The sequence below is a fragment of the Aquarana catesbeiana genome, linkage group LG13, assembly GCF_042186555.1.
Source record: "Aquarana catesbeiana isolate 2022-GZ linkage group LG13, ASM4218655v1, whole genome shotgun sequence".
Classification (NCBI taxonomy): Eukaryota; Metazoa; Chordata; class Amphibia; order Anura; family Ranidae; genus Aquarana; species Aquarana catesbeiana.
In genome coordinates this window covers 87,783,134-87,798,453 of record NC_133336.1, presented here as the reverse complement: position 1 = coordinate 87,798,453, position 15,320 = coordinate 87,783,134, and the positions used below count along the sequence as shown (strand labels likewise).

Here is a 15,320-nt window from a genome sequence, read left to right as displayed (position 1 = left end):
TACCATGAAAAGATTTGAATAAAAACCCCAGACCTTGCTCCTTTGTGGGGATCTGTCTGATCACCCTTTGAGATATTAATCGGTCTAGTGCTTGAAACAGAGATTGTCCTCTCTCTGGATCTTTGGGAACGCTTGACCTCAGGAAGCGAGACGGTACCAGTGTTACCGTGGAGATGACCCATCTGTCCTGATCTTTTCAGGCTTCTGAAAACTGCAAAAGTCTTCCCCCCACCTTGGTGAGGGGGGGGGGGGGGGGTTGCCTCTTCATAATGAAGCTTTAGGATTCTGGCTTGCAGGTTTCCGACCCCAGGACTTCTTCTGAGCCTTGGTCTGACTCTGAGATCTTCCTCTAGAGTGTGACGGCAGAGGCCGTCGCCCCTGCCTAGAGTCAGAAGCCCCTGGCGTAGGGGAAAGAGCCTGTTTAAATGAAGGGTGTTAATACTTTCTTTTGACTGGCAAAAGGAGTACTTTTCCCACTACACTAGAAACTGTCTGGATATATTTGTCCAAGTTTTCTCCAAATAGTCGCTCCCCATGAAAAGGGAGCCCAGTTAGGAGATCCTTACATGGTGCTTCAGCTGACAAAATTTTTTAACCACGGGATTCTATGCATATGCACAAGTGTAAGGTGGGACGCCTGGTAAATAGAATCTTTAATAGCATCTATGGCAAAGAATAATGCTTTTGGTAGTTCAGCCAAATCCTGAGCTTGTTGTACAGATAGCTCTCTAAGGGCCTGTTTAACCACCTCAATACAGGGCACTTACACCCCCTTCCTGCCCAAGCCATTTTTCAGTTTTCAGCGCTGTCGCACTTTGAATGACAATTGCGCGGTCATGTTACACTGCACTCTAATTACATTTTTATCATTTTTTCCCCACAGAGCTTTCTTTTGGTGGTATTTGATCACCTCTGCGTTTTTTATTTATTGCGCTATAAACAAAAGAAGAGGGACAATTTTGAAAAAACACAATATTTTTTACTTTTTCCTATAATAAATATCCATTTTTTTTTTTTTTTTTTTTAACAAATTTTTTTCCTCAGTTTAGGCCGATATGTATTCTTCTACATATTTTTGGTAAAAAAAAATTGCGATAAGCGTATATTGATTGGTTTGCGCAAAAGTTATAGCGTCTACAAAATAGGGGATAGATTTATAGCATTTTTATTATTTATTTATTTTTTACTAGTAATGGCGGCGATCTGCAATTTTTATTGTGACTGCGATATTGCGGCGGACACATCGGACACTTTTGACACATTTTTGGGACCATTCACATTTATACAGCGATCAATGCTATAAAATTGCATTGATTACTGTGTAAATGTGACTGGCAGGGAAGGGGTTAACACTAGGGGGCGCTCGAGGGGTTAATGTATGACCTAAGGAGGTGATTCTAACTGTGGGGGGAGGGGACTGACTGGGGGAGGTGACCGATCGCTGTCCCTATGTACAAGGGACACGCCATCGGTCTCCTCTCCTCTCTGACAGGACGTGGATCTGTGTTTACATGCACAGATCCACGCTCCTGCTCTGTTACCCGGCAATCGCGGGTGCCCGGCGGACATCGCGGCCGCCGGGCACGCGCACCGGGTCCCGAGCGACGCAGCGGGCACGCGCCCCCTAGTGGCTCGGGAGGGCGAGGACGTCATATGACGTCCTCCCAGAACAACAGAAGCCTCGTCCCGCCGTCATATGACGGTGGGCAGTGGCTTAGTGGTTAAATTGGTCCTTGAGGGATTGACAGACGCTTATTGCAGCGACTGCAGACTGAGTATGGCACCTGCCATGGAAAAAGCAGATCTTAACAGGGATTCCAACTCCTTATCGTTGGATCCTTTAAGCATCTGTGCATTGTCTACTGGACAAGTTAGGCCTTTATTCACATTGGAAATCGCAGCATCAACTGCTGGTATTTTCCATCTTTTGGAGAATTTCTCCTCCAGGGAATAGAGAATTGCAATTTTCTTAGGAGGAAGAAAATGCTTATCCGGGTCATCCCATTCAGCAAAAAAAAAAAAAAAAAAAGCTTTTCTAGTAATGCATGCGCAGGAAATGCATGCAAAGGTTGAGCGGGTTTTAAGGAACCCAAGGAAGAAACCGAACTATCAGGAGACTCCGTTAGGGGTAGCATGGAAGTAGAAGAACCATCTCCGTAAGAGATTGTATCAGCAATTCCTCAGATTTGAGAGGCTGAAAAAGGCTCATCTACCGTTGTTTCCTCTGCAGAGGAATCATCATCGGTTTGTTTTTCCTCCTGATCGACTGAGGGTAAAACCTCATGGTTCTAGCACGCTTCCAATCCATTCGAATGGAGAATGCGATTAAAGCCACTAATCTTTCTTCCAGACCCTACAGGGAGGAGGAAAGGACTTCTTCAGTCACGTTTACAGGGGCTGAGATGTGAGCAGCAGTTGCACCATCGATTTGTTCCAAATGGCTCACCCTGGCTTGCCATAGCTGGTAATTCAGGCGAGGTTGACAGCATGGAAATGCGACTCGGGATCTTAGCGCCTGGGGGTGAAACCCTTATGTGGTGTCTTTTTTGGTAGGCAAAGTCCTAAGTACAAAAACAGAGGCACTATACAAATAGTCATGACATTTAAAGCCGCTATAAAATTCAGCCTAGTGCTGGGAAAAAAGGTGTCAATCCTGTATCAGGAATGTCAGTTTGCAACCCTCACATATCCCACAGCTCGTGTTCTTGTGTTGCAGGCTGCTTGTTTTCTCCTTGTCAGCCGAGGAGAGACTGTCACAGCTGTGTTGTATTTGTTTTTAGCGTGTCGTTCACATCAAGGACGTTCACGGCATCGCGCTTAGGTCCCGCCCCCTCCGAGAAAAAATTCTGACCCTTTTTACTTTTAAATTGTTCCCACGCTCCACCGACCCAACATGAGGGGGGGGAGCAGGGACCTATCCAGCAACAGGCTCAAACAACTGTAAAATCAGCCAGAGTTAAAACAATAAGCGGTATTAGCGGGGCCTCCGGACCCCCCCCCCCCCCGCGCCGGGAGGACTAACCCACTGGTCCCATCAGGGAGCAGAAAACACTTTTGCAGATTCCTCTTACCTTGCAAAGTCTCCCTCTACACGCTGCTGCAATCAGACATGGACTGAGCTTACAGTGAAGACAACAGAGTAAGGCATGTGTATAGACTCCCTCTAGTGGAGATTTAAGGCATGACAACATTTTTTCCCTAATGGAAGAAATACATAGATGATTTTAATACCCAAGTTTCTTCCCTTACCTTATCCTCGCCGCAGGATTTGTTGAATTAACAAACAAACCAACTTTCACCCATCACGGCGGGCTGCGTAGCAAACCTTCAGGGCCTGGGTCCCTAAAACGGGGTTCCAACTGCCCTTGACCTGTAAACCACCCCATCAGGAAGTTTAGGTAATGTAACAAAACCTAAGCCCTGGGTTCCTGGGGTTCAGTCCTACAAAGAGAGGCGTTACAGGCAAAACCTCGTGCATCAGATACAAGGCCCCAGGTACCATCCTTTTAGGCCTCAGTGGCACTTTGGATGGATTTGGTGTATGCAGGCTATTTAAATCCAGCATGGATCCCTCCTGGAGCTCCTCAGAGCACATCTTCACTCGTGACCAACACCTTTAGACACTGGCGAAAAAACTGATGTGCTCCTGGAAGGAGGAGGGGTTATATAGGGAGTAAACTCCCAAGAGGGGAGTATAGGGAGTAAACTTTCCTTGATTGGGTTTACCAGTGTCAACACCTGAAGGTAGCCTATAACCCATTAAGTAAATACTTAAGGCTCTGTGTCCCATGATGTACGATAAAGAAAGGTATTTTGTGAATGCTTTCTACATATTTTACATACATACTTTTTTTTTTGCTTAGAACAAAGTTAAAAACTGGCATTTAGGGGTTGTGACAAGAGATACAATACATACAGGCTTGGTATAGGTATAAATTGCAGTATAATGTGCTGGGATATTAAATATAAAGTACCAATCTCTACATGTGCAATCCTACCAGCAGAAAAAAAAAAACAAAAACAATAAAAATCACCACTTCTTATACCATAACATAAATCTCATCTATTTTATATATATATATATATATATATATATATATATATATATATATATATATATAAAAGTATATATATTGGTACCTAAAATATGCAATTTCGTTATATTCAATAAAGTGCAATACGTGCGGACCAAAACAAATATATGAAAAAAAATATTTTTTTTTGCACATTTTAGGTACCAATATACAGTGCCTTGCAAAAGTATTCACCTTGGCTTTTTACCTATTTTGTTACATCACAGCCTTTAGTTCAATTTTTTTTAATCTGAATTATATGTGATGGATCAGAACACAATAGTCTAAGTTGGTAAAGTAAAATTAGAAAAATATATACATAAAACTATTTTTCAGAAATTAAAAACTGATAATTAGCATGTGCGTATGTATTCACCCCCTTTGTTTTGAAGTCCATAAAAAGCTCTGGTGCAACCAATTACCCTCAGAAGTCACATAATTAGTGAAATGATGTCCACCTGTGTGCAATATAAGTGTCACATGATCTGTCATTACATATACACACCTTTTTGAAAGGCCCCAGAGGCTTCAACACCTAAGCAAGAGGCACCACTAACCAAACACTGCCATGAAGACCAAGGAACTCTCCAAACAGGTAAGGAAAAATGTTGTTGAGAAATACAAGTCAGGGTTAGGTTAGAAGCACCATCAAATCTATCATAACCAAATGGAAAGAACATGGCACAACAGCAAACCTACCAAGAAACGGCCGCACACCAAAACTCACGGAGTGGGCAAGGAGGGCATTAATCAGAGAGGCAGCACAGAGACTTAAGGTAACCCTGTAGGAGCTGCAGAGTTCCACAGCAGAGACTGGAGTATCTGTACATAGGATGACAATAAGCCGTACGCTTCATAGAGTTGGGCTTTATGGCAGAGTGGCCAGAAGAAAGCCATTACTTTCAGCAAAAAACAAAATGGCACGTTTTGAGTTTGCGAAAGGTATGTGGGAGACTCACAAAATGTATGAAGGAAGGTGCTCTGGTCTGATGAGACTAAAATTTAACTTTTTGGCCTTCAAAGAAAACGCTATGTCTGGTGCAAACCCAACACCTCACATCACCCAAAGAACACCATCCCCACAGTGAAACATGGTGGTGGCAGCATCATGCTGTGGGGATGTTTTTCAGCAGTCGGGACTAGGAAACTGGTCAGAGTTGAGGGAAAGATGGATGGCGCTAAATACGGGGATATTGTTGAGCAAAACCTGTACCACTCTGTGTGTGATTTGAGGCTAGGACGGAGGTTCACCTTTCAGCAGGACAATAACCCCAAACACACTGCTAAAGCAACACTTGAGTGGTTTAAGGGGAAACATGTCAATGTGTTGGAATGGCCTAGTTAAAGCCCAGACCTCAACCCAATAGAAAATCTGTGGTCAGACTTAAAGATTGCTGTTCATAAGAGCAAACCATCCAACTTGAAGGAGCTGGAGCAGTTTTGCCAGGAGGAATGGGCAAAAATCCCAGTGGTAAGATGTGGCAAGCTCATAGAGACTTATCCAAAGCGACTTGGAGCTGTGATAGCCGCAAAAGGTGGCTCTACAAAGTATTGACATTAAGGGGGTGAATAGTTATGCACATTGACTTTTTCTGTTATTTTGTCCTATTTGTTTTTTGCTTCACAATAAAAAAAATCTTCAAAGTTGTGGGCATGTTCTGTAAATTAAATGATGCAAATCCTCAAACAATCCATGTTAATTCCAGGTTGTGAGGCAACAAAACATGAAAAATGCCAAGGGGGTGAATACTTTTGCAAGGCACTGTATATACTTTTTGCACAATAAATGAGATTTATGTTATGGTATGAGAAGGGGTGATTTTTATAATCAATTTTTTTCTGTTGGTAGGATTGCACATATAGAGATTGGTACTTTATGTTGCATGGCACAGTTTATTATTTAATACCTTTTAGCACGCAGGTGTAAGTGTGTATATATTATATCTACTTTTTTGCTCTGTACATAGACTTATTTGCGCTGGAGTATTTCACATAAAAAATGTACTGGGATAAATTACAAACTTTCAGGGTGAAGGGTGGATGTGCAAATAAATAACATTTAGACTTTTTATCAGGAAATACATCTAACCATAGTTACATTTCTTTTTAGCTTAAGGTGGAGTCATTTATTCAAAGCTGCAGTGCGGCTGTAATTTTCTACTTTGAAACAAGATGTCACTGTGTGGATTTCCAACAAAAGAATAATATATTACCTTCAGGGTCAACTTTAACAAAGTCAGTGTGACCTTGGTCCTCTTCTTGTGTACAGTCAGTCTTTAAACAAGCAAAAGAGAAAAATCCAACACAGCTGAGAAAACTTATAACCATAGTACCAGCACATGACAATTCTGAATATGGTGACATGCTATACTGTGCTCTGACATCTTTTATGCATAGAACACATAAGGTTGTATTGTTACAGCATTCTACTGATGTCAAAGAGTGGAGATGAATAGAGAAATGTGAAAATGAAAAGTAAACACTTACTACATAGGCTGGATGATCTGTAGCCAGACCAAAATCCCCTATTTTCACATGATCTTCTGAATCTAAGAAGATGTTAACAGGCTTTAAATCTCTGTGAATCATCCCCTGTAATGAAAAAGAGAAAATAATCTAGCCTGTAAAAGATTTTTTGATTTATACACTTTGCGGGAACCTGTTCTGGTCTAAAGCATTGTTTCTCAACCTTTTTTTCAGTCAAGGCACCCTTTAAAATTCAGCACAATCTTGAGGCACTCCATTTTACAGTGTAAAAAATGAAACTAAAAGATTTACATAACGAAGCAATATCCACACACATCGGACAGCCGACGTTACAAAGGGTTTATTCTTTTAAAGCATATACACCTTTGCACCCTGGTACTGACTAGTATTCCAGAGTTTCTATTCTCTGTTTCTCTCCCTCATTCAGGTAATGTGACCCCAGTGCTGATGGAGAGGGGCAGGGGATTAGCAAACAAGGATGCTGTGCAGGGGCCCGACGTCCTCCTTATCTACCAAGGACATCATTGGTTGTTAGGATGCTGGTGACTAAAAGGTTGTAATGGTGCACAATGAAAACCTGTGGCTTAGTGTAACTAAAAAGCAGGCTTGATCCACCTGCTGATTTATATACAATTTTTGGGCAATTTGCCAAGGCACCCCTGAAGGAACCTGAAGGCACCCTGGTTGAAAAAGGCTGGTCTTAAGGGTAACAATGTTTTATTCATCAGGCCTGCCTGAGTGGCGACGCAATCCTTCCCCTTCCTGGCACTAAACTCCCACCTTGTCATTTAAATCTCACAGCCTCAGGGGACAGCAAAGGCATGGACGTATGTCAGTTGAATTACACAGGTGCGGCAAATGCATGGAGCAGCAGGGTTTAAAGTAAAGCAAAAATGATGATGACCCCATCTTAGTGGTCACAGGAACAAGTCCCTCTTTTGGAAGATTTCCTCTTTATTCCTGTTCTAGAGACAACTCAAAATTTGGATTTTCCCTCGCTTTTAGTGCCAGAGAAAATGATCAGTGGGACAAAAAGAAAGAGTGAATCCCCCCCAATGGGTACACAGATAGCAATAAAACCTGGCAGGGAGCCCTAACCATTCCCTACCGTATAAATGACGAAATATTTTTTTGCTTTAGATAAACTTTATTCGCAACTTGGAAAGATGTCAAGCCCCCGAGTACAGCTTGGACTTTGGACCCAAGGGGGGTTCCACAGGGATACAGAATCTCCCTAAAGATTAGCACAGGTACAAGGATTCTGCATTTAGCACAATTGCCTTGGCCACTTTTAAACCACATCAAAATATTGTAATGGAAAAAAAAATAGATTAATGAACATCTGGCTAAAGGCAAATGACCGTAGGTTCTAAAACAATGACACTTTATGTAATTGACTAAAGCCTGGTACACACCAATAGTCTTTTTTCGTTCAGCCCAGAGGGTTGAATGAAAAAAAGTGACAGCTCTGGTCGGAGCTGCTGTACTAACAATCCGACGTTAGTACAGCGATCTCCCCCGCTGAGCTATGGTGTTCTGACAGGGGACAGGCCCCCCCCCCCCGGCAAGAACACTCCGGTCAGCACTCTCAGCCACTGGCTGAGAGCACTGATCTGGAACCTGTTGGCTGCTGGTTTTCCAGCATGTTTGTCCAACAGAAGTCAGCCAAACGGCTGGCTTCTGTCGGACCGGCTGACATACACACAGGCCGAGTGTCGGACGTTTTTTTTATCGAACAGGCCAATGTCTCCCCACCTTCGGCCCATGTGTACTAGGCATAACAATCTCAACCCATATTTGTCACAATCAATTACTATTTAAATAGCGGATGTTATCACCCAAGCTTCAAATGCTAACCCATCCAACACCATTTAGAAGGTACGTTGACATAATTTTTTCCTCTACATCATGTATCGTATTAGTATATTGTCACCAATTTCCATAGTTACCTGTTCATGGATGTAGGCCAGGCCATCTAAAATCTCTCGAAAGAGCCTCCAAAGGCGACTGGAGTCCAGACATAATCCTTGATCTATAGTGTCCCGTAAAGTGCTTTTTTCACAGTATTCCATCTGAAGAAAACAGAAACAGAGCCTTTTAAAATGGTTTCTAGGTTTGAGACCTTTGCTTTCCCACCCAGGTTTCTAGGTGGCAGTAATGGAGTCTCATTGTCACATCACTGTTGAGCATTGCTCCAGGCTGAAAAAGCACTCTGGATTTACCATTTTTCTTGAATCAAGATTTGGTAATACCATCCAAATATATTGCTGGTGAGCTCCAGCCTGGCAACAAAAAACTGCAGAGAGATGTCCAAACCTGTCATCTCAGACTTAAAGGACAAAAAAGCCTCAGTAGATATAGGAAACACCAGTGGAAGAATATGCACATTGTCATTGCTAACCTCATCTCTAAAAATACTATATGCCTGTCTGTAATGCAGATTCAATGGATTTAATATATTCTGAGGCACCGAGCTGAGCATGTGTACAGGTAAGGCATCTAACAAAAGGAAGTGCTCACCGCTGCTTTGTGGTACACAACTTTTCCTCGGCTATCTGACCATGTAATGTGTGTATGGGGTACATGGAATGACTGCTGAGCAACAGTGCAAATATTTCAACATGCTGGAAAATCCCCACATATGAAAACAAGCATTTTCAGCACTGACAAGCACTAGCTATCACTCAGCCTCCATAATCGCCAAATGCCTTAAGCAAGGGTCACATCACTTCCAAATATTAGGCCTTACGTAGCCAGCATTAGGAAGGGAATCAGCTAACTGAGACAAGAAAAGGGACTGCCAGTGCAGACAATACAAGCTCAAAAGCACCCAGAAAAACAAGAATGTGTATAAAATGATCAAGGAATTATCCTTATAAAAATGTTAAAATCCACCTGGAAATATCACACCTGAATGTAGAGGCAATGCACAGCCTGTGTGGCCACTTCAGAGAGTGATGCTTTGCCCTCAACACACTCTTCATCCTGTTTAGAAAGACAGTAATCAATACAACACAATATAAATAATTCAGGTCAGGCTGGTCAAGATAAAGATTAAGAGGCTTCTCAATTTAGATATCTACACTGTTCTTTTAAAATTAACTCTGGCTCAACTATATACATTGAAAACATTATTGCTGATTACAGTCTACTTTCCAGGTCCCACATGGCTTGTAAAACAAGTAAACCCTAAGACCCCTTGTACACTGAAGGCACTTTTTAGGCGTTTTAGCGCCTGTAAAAGCGCCTCACAAGCCTCCCCAGTGTGAAAGCACGAGTGCAGGACTGAAAAAAAAGTCCTGCAAGCAGCATCTTTGGGGCGGTGCATGAGCGGTGTATACACCGCTCGTAAACCGCCCCTGCCATTGAAATCAATCAAGCGTCTACAAACCCTTTCCTCTGCAGCTAGCGGGGTTAAAAGCGCACCGCTAGCGGCAAAAAAGCACCACTATAACAGCTGTAAAGCGCCGCTTAAACTAGCAATGCTTTGCCACTAATGTGGCCCGTGCCCCAGTGTGAATGGCCTCTAACTGTGTACGATTCCGTTTGCCAAGTACTATGCAAACAATAGCCATTTTTAAAATAAAAATAGGATTTTTTTCGTCATACTTACCGGTAAAATCCTTTTGAGCACATTATGGGACACAGAGTTCAGCTAATATTCATTACCTGCAGGGTTATACTTCATCTCCAGGTGAATGGACACTGGTAGACCAAAGGTCTTTAGACAGGAAGTGACCCCCCTATATAACCGCTCCCATACAGGAAGTACAGTTTTGTAGCAAGCACTGAATCCTCAAAAAGAGGGGAGGAACCTCTGTGGATTTTACAGGTAGGTATGACAAAAAAATGCTATTTTCTTTTTCATACATCATGGGACACAGAGTTAGGCTAATATTCATTACCTTCTGGGACATCCCAGAGCAATAGCCTTGAGGGGAGGGAGACACCTTGCCACACAATAGCCATCAGAACTTATACGGCAACCCACAGTACACTGCGGCCAAAAGCCGAATCCTCGGCTGCTCGAACATCCACTTGATAAAAGCCTTACAAATCTGTGCCACAGGTACCTGATGGCGAAAAGCCCAGGAGGTTCCTACACCCCTGGTAGAATGAGCTCTCACCCTAAAGGGAGGAGCTTTACATTTCAGACCATAGGCCTGAATGACCAATTGACAGACCCAATTGGCAATGGAAGCTTTGGAAGCTGCCTGCCCCTTCTTGGGTCCTTTTTGTAAAAAAAAAAAGGAGTCTGATTCTCGGATATCCACAGATCTAGACAAACCTTGACTGCCCGGAGAACGTCCACAGAATGCAGTCGTCTCTCTTCCCCTGAACATGGCTTAGAGAAAATAGAAGGAAAAATAATGTCCTTATTTAAATGAAAAGGCCGACACCACTTTTGGCAAAAAGGATGGAACAGGTCGTAACATGACCCTGTTGTGGTAATGGATCAAGTACGGTTCCCTGCATGAAAGGGCCCCCAACTCCGACACCCTTCTAGCCGAGGTGATAGCCATCAGGAAGGCTAGCTTGTGTGACAGCAAATCTAATGGAATTTTCTTGATAGGTTCAAATGGTTGTTTCTGTAACACAGACAGCACCAAGTTCAAGTCCCAAGGACACATAGGTGACCTAATGGGGGCAAGCAAGAGAGTTGCCCCCTGCATAAATGTTCGGACCAGTGAATGGGAGGCTAAAGGCCTTTGCAAGAATACTGATGGGGCCGAAACTTGACCTCTAATTGTACTCAAAGCTAATTTGATTTCCACAGCTGACTGTAGAAAAGAGAGAATTCTCCCAATCGCGTATTTCCGAGGATGCCATTTTTTGGCTTCGTACCAAGCAATACAAGTCTTCCAGACCTTATGATAGATCTTCCTAGTGACAGCTTTTCCAGCATTCACTAGGGTAGTTTTAGAGACTGTAAATTGGGGTGAAATATAGGACCTTGAGACAGTAGATCGGGGTGCCGTGGAAGCGTCCATGGCCCGTCTATTGTCAGTCTCACATTCTCTGGGAACCAGGGCTGGTGCCACCAGAATGACTAGAACTCCCTCTCTCCGAATCCTGCGCAACAAACGTGGAAAGAATTGGATCGGAGGGAAAAGCATACACCAGGGAGTACTGGCTCCATGGAACTACCAGAGCATCTGCTCCAATTGCCAGAGGATCTCTTGTTCGGGACACAAACTGCTGTAGCTTTTTGTTGAACTTGAATGCCAGTAGGTCTAACCTCTGGCCATCCCCAACATTGGCAAGTTTCCAGAAACACTCCTGGGTGTAGGGACCATTCCCCTGGGCAGATTTGCTGGTGGCTGAGATAAACTGCCTTCCAGTTCTCTACTCCTAGGATATGGACTGCCGATAGAATCATCACATATCCCTCTGCCCAGGCTATTATGTGGTAACGACTCCTGGTACCGCCTTGGTGGTTTATATAGGCCACTGCAGTGACATTGTCGGACTGAACCCTGATAGGGCAGTCCTGAAGCTCCGACGTCCAGGACCATAGTGCTAGACGTACTGCCCGTAATTCCAGGGCGTTGATGGGCAGGATCTGTTCATTTCCCCTGAGCTGTGAGCCCTTCTATTGTCGCTCCCCAGCCTGAGAGACTGGCATCTGTAGTCAGTACTCTCCAAGTTACCGGGAAGAAGGATCTTCCCTTTCGCAGGTTCTCTCTGAGCAGGAGGTCATCCAGATACCCGAGCACCAGGATCCCTTGGGCCCTTAAAAGACCTAGTACTGGTGCTGAGACCTTTGTGAACACCCGGGGGAGCTGTAGCAAGCCTGAAGGGTAGAGCCACAAACTGAAAATGACGTTTTCTCTACAGCAAATCGCAGGAACCTCTGATGAGGCTGAAAGATAGGTACGTGTAAATACGTGTCCTTTAGATCGATGGAGGCCAAAACATTTTCCATCTGGAGGTAGGCTATAACTGAGCGGACAGACTCCATCCGAAAGGACTGGATTAGTAGATTCTGGTTGAGGGATCTTAGGTCCAAAAATGGGCCTTGTGACCCCGTTTGGTTTTTTTAACCGTAACACAGGTTCGCTGTTTTGGATACAGGAACCTGTTTAATCACTCCTTGATGCACTAAATGATGTAGTACCTGAAGCAATAAGTCTCCTTTTTGGAGGATCTGAGGGAACACTGGATCTTAAAAATCTCTGAGGAGGAACCCCCTGCAACTCCAGCTTGTAACCGCAGGATATAATTGAGGTGACCCACTCGTCCTGAATTATTGTTCTCCAAATGTCCGCAAAGTGCAGCAGTCTTCCCCCCACCCAATGGAGTGGGGGCGTCCCCTCAAAAGGAGGGCTTGGTGCTGGGTTTAGAGGAACTTTTTCTGGCCCTGGCCTTGCCGCTTGCCTTTGGCCCTAGCACCCTGTTGGCGGCAGAACTGCCCTGGCATTTGAGACATTTGAGGAAGCAGTCCCTGAAGTTTTAAACGAGGGACGCCTGGTGCTTATCTTCACAGGAAGTAGAGAACTCTTCCCTCCGGAAATCTTTTGGATACATTTGTCCAAATGATCACCAAATAAACATTCCCTATGAAAGGGGAGACCTGCCAATAACTTTTCACAAGGAAGCTCGCCTGACCAGTTCTTAAGCCACAAAAGTCTGCGCATATGTACAGACAAGAGAGCCAAACGAGAAACCTGCTGTATTGAATCCTTTTAAGGCGTCAACAGCAAAACACAAGCACTCGAGGAATATCTGTCTTATTTTCAGGCAGATCATCCTCCTGGTTAGGCCTATCAGGCTGTTTGACCTGATCCTATACGGACTGGCAGATACCAATTGCTCCAACAGCTGGCTGAATAGGTGAACCTGCCAAAGAAAAGGAAGGCTTTAATAATGACTCCAATTTCTTGTCAACAGGGTCTTTCAAGCCCTGTGCGTTATCTACCGGACAAGTTAAGTTCTTGTTTAAGGAAGAGACTGCTGCATCTACAGCTGGCATGCTCCCTTTTTTAACGAACTTTTCATCCATGGGATATAAAAAGAGAAAACCTCTTAAGAGGAACAAAATCCTGTCAGGATGTTCCCAATCAGCATACACCGCCTGTTCCAGCAGGGGGTGAGGGGTGAAGCCTGTGCGGCCTGAAGAGGCCTCAGGGATCCCAAGTGGACCAGGGGGGCTTAGTCACCTCTGCAAGAGGCAACTTAAAGGCAGAACGAACCATTTCAGTCAGAGTCAGGATGAAAAGCCTCTGAGACTGAAAGGAAGACATCAACTGGATATCTTCTTGTCCAGATTGCTTGGAAGCAGACTCATCCACCAGGCTATCCACAGAATCCTGAGCTTTTAGCTCTTCCCCGTCCTCAATGCATTCCTGCTCCAAACTAGGAGGCTTCAGGGAGGGGGATCTGTCACGCTTCCTTCCACCCTGCAGGATGGAGGCCATCATGCAAGCAATCCTGTGCTCTAACCTGACTAGGGCCAAGGACAGTCCATCCTTGGTGATAAAGAGTGAAGCAGCAGTGTTGACTGTAGGCACAATACCAGATAGGTGCAGCGGCTCAGATTGCCCGGAAGCCTCTGGTCTATCAGGGGATACAACACTAGGGATACAACTAGGTTCATTAGGAACTACTGATGACATAGGTGTGCCCTTCCCTGTAGTGTTAGTCCCCACTCCTTGAAGACATTTACTAGCCATAAAAAGAGTACTTGGGTGTAGTACTAAAACACCTCAGAAGGGAGACCTTTTAATAGGGCTCACCAAGCCCCTATGCAACAATCCTGCTAAGCACCTTTAGCCTGCCAAGCAACACTTGGTGACATGACCGGGATAAGGAGAAATGAACTGCTGCAAGTGCCTGTTCAGTGTCTGCTCTGTCTCCCACTAGCTGCCTTCTGGAAGCACCGCATGCTTGGCATACACAGCTTAAATAATATGCGCATGCACAGGCGAGGTCCAGGCGAATGGGCGCGGCTGTATACGCGTATGGAGCAAATCTTCGTACGCCCCCATAAAGGCTACTGCGCAGCCGCATGCGCCATGGCTGCCAAACAAACTGCTAAGTCCAGCAGCGCTCTTGCGAATACATGTGCGCCATGGCCGCCAAACTGCTGAGCACAGCGGCACTCTTCTGAACGCACGTGCGCCATGGTGAAGCAAGGCATAATGGCGCACCGTCGTGCGCCATCATACAGGTAAAAAACTGCCAGACACAAGCAAAAAAGGTACACTTTGCAACCACCCACAGCTAGCCCAAAACTCCCCCGTATGGTCACCGCACACAGGTGTCCAGCCTCTAGCTAGCTTGACTGATTGTTACAATTACTGGGACACCCCACACTATTAAATAAAGGGGTTTCACTTACCCGTTCAGGCGCAGGGCAGCTTATAAATTAAGAGCCCAATCTTCACCCTTAATGGTGGGTTCCTGTCACTTGAGGACCTTCAAGGACTGGGTACCCTTTTCATGTTTAGGGTCCACTCCCTTGGACCTGTACAGCACCCTGCAGGAATGCTAGAGCAGCACGATTCTGGCTAAAATGAGAATCACGATTTTTTTGCTTAGAGGATAGATCACGATTCTCTCACGATTCTCGCGGCGTAACATCATCTTTCACATTAAAACAACAAAAATTGTGCTAACTTTACTGTTTCGTTTTTTTTTTTTTATTATTATTATTTATTGAAGTGTATATATAATGTTTGGGGGTTCCAAGTAATTTTTTTTGCAAAAAATATTGATTTTAACTGAAGAAGTGTCAGAAAAAGAAATAGACATTAAGTG

The 15,320-nt window shown here is 44.2% G+C and overlaps 1 protein-coding gene across 2 annotated transcripts in view; it reads right to left on the bottom strand.

Moving 5' to 3' along the window:
* The window catches only part of EIF2AK4 (eukaryotic translation initiation factor 2 alpha kinase 4), a 208,410-nt gene that overhangs the window by 104,511 nt on the left and 88,579 nt on the right, over positions 1 to 15,320 (bottom strand). For both annotated transcript variants that reach the window (XM_073610756.1, XM_073610757.1), the window contains 4 exons: positions 9,471 to 9,545; positions 8,510 to 8,632; positions 6,561 to 6,665; positions 6,287 to 6,347 (listed from right to left, as the gene is read on the bottom strand). In XM_073610756.1, coding sequence (XP_073466857.1) covers positions 6,287 to 6,347; positions 6,561 to 6,665; positions 8,510 to 8,632; positions 9,471 to 9,545 — 364 coding nt within the window. The remainder of the gene's footprint in view (positions 1 to 6,286; positions 6,348 to 6,560; positions 6,666 to 8,509; positions 8,633 to 9,470; positions 9,546 to 15,320) is intronic.